The sequence below is a fragment of the Mus caroli genome, chromosome 5 (genome assembly GCF_900094665.2).
Source record: "Mus caroli chromosome 5, CAROLI_EIJ_v1.1, whole genome shotgun sequence".
NCBI classification, from domain to species: domain Eukaryota; kingdom Metazoa; phylum Chordata; class Mammalia; order Rodentia; family Muridae; genus Mus; species Mus caroli.
In genome coordinates this window covers 27,828,135-27,833,880 of record NC_034574.1, presented here as the reverse complement: position 1 = coordinate 27,833,880, position 5,746 = coordinate 27,828,135, and the positions used below count along the sequence as shown (strand labels likewise).

The following is a 5,746-nucleotide window of genomic DNA, read 5'->3' as shown; positions in this document are numbered from 1 at the left end:
CGGATTTCTGAGTTCGAGGCCAGCCTGGTCTATAAAGTGAGTGCCAGGACAGCCAGGGCTACACAGAGAAACCCTGTCTCGAAAAACCAAAAAAAAAAAAAAAAAAAAAGAATCAATAATAACTTATGGAATGCACTTACCCTGTATGAGATGTTAAATACCTAGACTACCCAAAATAGAATTATCCCCCAAGACTGGAAAGATTTAGTGGCAGCTATACTGGCAGCTGGCTCTCAATTACAACAGCTAACATGATGTCAAAAAGAAGTTGAAGCTATTGAAAATCGTAATAGTCTAAAGGTGTTAACATTGTAAAAGATCAATTGTTAGGGGAAGGTCAATACCCTGATTTACAATATCAGATGCAATGTGATAACTCTATTACTATACAATGTACTTTAGTAGCTTTAACAGCCTGGGATAAGGTGGAGGAAGAAGGAAAACGATCTATGTCATTCACAAAGACTATGCAAAGTCCCAGAGAAACTTTTACTGATTTCTTTCATAGATAAATGTCTACCATAAACTGGGCAATATTAGATCCAGATGAGATGGAAATTGATTGAAACTGAGTGTAAAAAGGTTCACAGACCTTTAAAAAGCTGGATCAGCACCCATGGCTGAATGGATTAGAACTACTGCTGATATTAACCCTAATGACTATGAACTTGGACAAGCAATGGCCAATAATCCTAAGGTCAAAATGTCTGTTGTTTTAACTGTGGGCAATGAGGTCATCTGAAAAGGGATTGTAGGCAAGTCATGTCTAGAGACTTCTCAAGAAGACCTCAGCCTTCCAGGATTTGTAGGTGTGGTAAGGGTAGGTAGTCAAATGACTAATGAGTGAAGATCAGCAAGAGCTATTTGAGGTAAGACCTCACTGATGGGAAACTATTCCCTATGAGATAATCCTTTAAATATGGGGAAGCCTCCTAAAAGGTTCTCTTGTACCTGGACAACAAACAATATGAGCCAAGTATTTCCTGTCAGCAATCCACAGAGCAACTAGAGAAAGCCAAACTAGGTATTGGAGATCTAATGCATGCGATAGAAGGAGGCACTGCCTTAGACTTAGCCATAAGTCAAAATCTCACACTATCACCAAAAATTCAATGCTACAAAATACCCACAGAAGTCATGGATTACTTTCCACAGAGACAGCAGGAATGTTTTCAGGAAGAAGTACCCTAACATCTCAAGGACTCATTGTACATCCAGGATGTACACAGATGAAGACTTCAAGGGAGAGATTGAGATTATGGCTTACATAAAGGAAAATATGCAGTTTAAAGCTGGAGACAGGATTCTTAGCTGTTACTGTTCCCTTATGTCAAAGGCCAGATAGCTACAATCAAAAGGACAGGAGAATTTGGAAATATGAGAAGACAAGTTTTTTGACAAATTGTTATCAATGACCAGAGACCAAAAATTATATGGTATTGAAATTAAAGGTTTGGTGGACACAGGAACTGATGTAACTGTAATCTCACAAGAATCCTGGAACCCACATCAGCCCCTTCAGAAGGTAAGTACTGTTTGTTGGGGTTGGAGCATTATTCCAAGTAAAAAAAGTGTAAGACATATTAAATGTATGGGACCAGAAGGTCAAATGGACGCACACGGAAAGCCTTATGTGGCAGACATAGCCATGAACCTCGGGGAGCTCCGGTGAGCACTGCTTCACTCTTCACTTACCGGACACTGCATGTTGATGTCTTGTGTAATGTGGCTTGATTGTCTCTGTTTAAATAGGTAACAGCCACTCGCTGATATGGAGCTGGGCTTAGAATGAGAGTGTGTAATTGCCTAGTTTAAAATGTTAAAAAATGGCTATGTATGGATTTATAAAGGTCTAATTGTACTTTGATAAACAGAAACGGGAAATAAGAATTCCCAGAAATGGGCTGGTGAGATGGCTCAGTGGGTAAGAGCACCCGACTGCTCTTCCGAAGGTCCAGAGTTCAAATCCCAGCAACCACATGGTGGCTCACAACCACCCGAAATGAGATCTGACGCCCTCTTCTGGTGTGTCTGAAGACAGCTACAGTGTACTTACATATAGTAAATAAATAAATCTTTAAAAAAAAAAAAAGAATTCCCAGAAATAGACTGAATGTTTAAATTCTTTGAAAGACAGTGAGGCAGGAACGACAGCTGCTGAAAGACACTGGACTATAGAAAACACTGCTGCATTAGATCAACCTGTATACTTTAAAGATGTGTTAACACCAGAGTGGAAGTCAGAAAATGGGTAACAGTTTTGTCTGCGTTTCTACAGGTGATGAAAGACTATGGGTTCTATCAAAATTAATAAAGATCTGATCTTAGTAAGAAAAGCTTCCACTGGAAGGCGTGACTCAAGGAAAGAAGACAGCAATGCAGATGACACTCAAAGTTGACCCCTGGCATGGGGACAGATCAACAAACTGGTTGAAAAAGGACAGATCCATTCTGCTGCTAAGTTTGTGAAACTGATAATTGTTCTTGTTGTAAAAGTGAAACTGTACAAATTTTACTTTAAATAGAAAAGAGGAAGATGTACAGGAATTTTAATCCAGCAACACGGATGGCTGCTCTGGGAAGGGAATCACATCCAAAGACCTTCTAGGTCTGTATGACTCAGCCAGAACCCAAACATTTATACTTCTACATTGATTTTTACAGTGGCTGTATCAGTTTACATTGTCACCAACAATATATCAGAGTTCCTGTCCCCAACCCCTCTGCAGTATTTATTATTTTATTTTGTTGATGGTAGTCATTCTGACTGGGATGATGGTGTGAGACCAAAACAGAAACGAGAACAACACACCTTGCAAGTTAATGGAAGAGAATACAGAAAAAAAAATGTATCTTGCTGGCCAAGAGTTATGTTTGCAGTTAAGAAAGTTAAGAGTAGAGGCTGGTGAGATGGCTCAGCGGGTAAGAGCACTGACTGTTCTTCTGAAGGTCCCAGCAACCACATGGTGGCTCACAATCACCCATAATGAAATCTGATGCCTTCTTCTGATGTGTCTAAAGACAGCTACAGTGTACTTATTTATAATAATAAATAAATCTTGAAAAGAAAAAGAAAAGAAAAGAAAATGAAAGTTAAGAGTAAGTTCCTGTTGACCCTGCGTTTGTTTGACCTCTGCACTGGAAGTGCTTGATCATGTGGGCAGAAAATATGCCAGGATGTACACCTGCCTCTGATTCAATGCAGCCAGGAAGTACATCAGAATATATGCTTACCCCTGATTGGATTTGATATGAAATATGGCAGCCCTGTGTTTTTGTCCTTTAATGTCTCTTTAAAACATGACTTGTGCCATTTCCTGGAAACCCAGGAATGGGTCTGGCTAAGAGCTCATCTTCCTGGACAGTATTAAATTAAAGCTTGCCTCAAAACTGGCTCAAAATTGTGATAGTAGTCTTATTCTTGACTAGTGGGATTAATATATAGAATCTCAAAGCAATTTTAATTTGTGTTTTTCTGATATGGATCTCAAATTTTCTGTATTTTAGTAAAAGGGACTTTACAAAATCCCTCCCTTTTTCAATGCTAGAGATGGAGTCCAAGGCCTCATATATATTATTATTAGTCAATTAGTCACTCATCCACAATTTAGATTTGTTTTTCTGATGAGTAAAGATGTTGAACATCTACTTGAGTATTTATTGACCATTTGATATCCTGCTTTTGAGAACCCTCCCTTTATTAGTGAGCCATTTGAAATCAGTGAGTTTACAATCCATTACAGCTATCACCTGGAAATAAAAAAGTTGAAATAGTTTAATAAGTATAGCTAATATAGCATCTTTTGTACTACATATCTTTGAGCAAGCTAAGTGAGGCTGGAGAGGTGACTCTTTAAGAGCAACTGTTGCTCTTATAGAACCCCAGGATTCAGGTCCCGGCACTCACATCGTGGCTCACAACCATCCATAACTCCAGTTCCAAGGGATCTGACGCTGTCTTCTGACCTCTGTGAGCATGAGGTGTGCATGTGGTGGACATACACATGCAGGAAAAACACTCATGCAGAGGACTCTTTTTTTAAGCCAAATAATTAAAATTAACTATAGTGTGTCCATACAACAGAATATCATGGAGTCCTTATAATAATGTTTATAAAGAGCTGTAAATTCACAAAACTATAAATAGCCAGCATAAGCTACATAGTGCTCTCTAAGTTAACCTATACTACCATGAGACATGAGACGCTGTATAAAAAAAAATACACATACACACACACAGACACACACATATATATGGAGATGTAGATTTGTGGTAGAAGCCATTCCCAGCACAAAACATATAAGACAGTAAAGAAAATGCTGGCCGTGGGTGGAGTGGGGGTGTTTCAGGGCTAGAGTTGTGGCTCAGTGGTAGAGTGCTTGACTTACTAGTATATACAAGGCCCTGGGCTCCATCTCTAGTTTTAAAACAAAGGGAGGGATTTTGAAAAGTCCCTATTACTGAAATACAGAAAGCATTTTAAATGCAGTGATAGTGAGGCAATCCAATTGAAAGGCAGCACACCACAGCTCCGGTGCTGGTTAGTGTACACCTGTGAGCAAGTATCCTATAAAGTCAATTGTGATTGAATAGTAATATAAAACAGTTTCAGCTCTAAAATATGTACAGTAATCAGCCACTTTCCACAGTAATTCTGAAAGCAGCCAGGTGTGGGGGCATATACTTGCCATGCCAGCACTGGAGAGGTCAGGATGGGAAGGCTGAGGAGTTAGAAGCCAGTATTGACAAGCTGGGTGTGGTGGCATATGCCTTTAATCCTAGGACTCTCAGATCTTGGTGAATTCAATGCTAGCCTGATCTACAAAGCAAACCCCAGGACAGCAAGGCCTGTTACACACAAAAACACTACCTTCTAAAAACAAAAACAAAAAGCCAGTGTTGTCATCACTGAGGACAGCCTGGCTACAAGAGCCTAGGTCTCAAAATCCCAAAGAGCAAAGTCATAAAGCAGTCCTAAAACTGCCATCATGTACTTGGTACTTCTTCACTCACATCACAGCAATCTAACATTTGAAACACGTGAGCACCTTCCTGTATGGAGCCTCACACGCCTGGAGCGTCGTACACAGCTGACCTGCTGCACTAGATCCCACTGCTGCTTATTACCCAGTGAGTTCCAGATGCCATGATACCTACCTGATGCCAGCAAATTCCACTTTTTGAGTGATATAGGCACAGGTGCTCACCTAAGGGAAGAGAGAAAAAGAAAGGATTCAAACCATCAGGAAAGAAACACACAAGGGCTCCTGGCTTTAAAATCTTCTCCAAAAGCAACAATAACAACAAAATAGTAGGGCATTGTGGTACACGCCTTTAGCCCCAGCACTCAGAAGGCAAGGCAGAGCAAGTGCCAGGACATCCAGGGCTACACAGAAACCCTGTCTCAGAAAGTCTAGTCAGCAAGGCAGTGACAGCTTTACAGCACAGGAAGAAGCTAGAGCCAGATGATGACTGACTGGCTCTTGGGGCTGCAGCAAGTCCCAAGTATGAGGATCAGGCAGACAGTAAGTGCCGCCTGCAAGTCCACTGATCCTCATGAATGTTTACACAGACCTCAACATTCATATAGTAAATGGTGTATAAATTATCTTTACACTTTTGAATTTTATTCAGAGCCAGAGGTCAAACCAAAGGCCTCAAGGTGAACTACCATTGAGAGAGCTAAAAGAAACAAATTCCTTTCACTCAATTTAAAAAAAAAAAAAACACAGCCGGGCGTGGTGG

General features: G+C 40.3%; 1 protein-coding gene across 1 annotated transcript in view; it reads right to left on the bottom strand.

Annotated features, from left to right (window-relative positions):
• Depdc5 (DEP domain containing 5) overlaps nt 1-5,746 on the bottom strand; it is a 128,165-nt gene that overhangs the window by 107,591 nt on the left and 14,828 nt on the right. Inside the window, exon 8 of the mRNA XM_029477345.1 lies at nt 5,159-5,208. Within this exon, the coding sequence (XP_029333205.1) occupies nt 5,159-5,208 (50 nt within the window). The remainder of the gene's footprint in view (nt 1-5,158; nt 5,209-5,746) is intronic.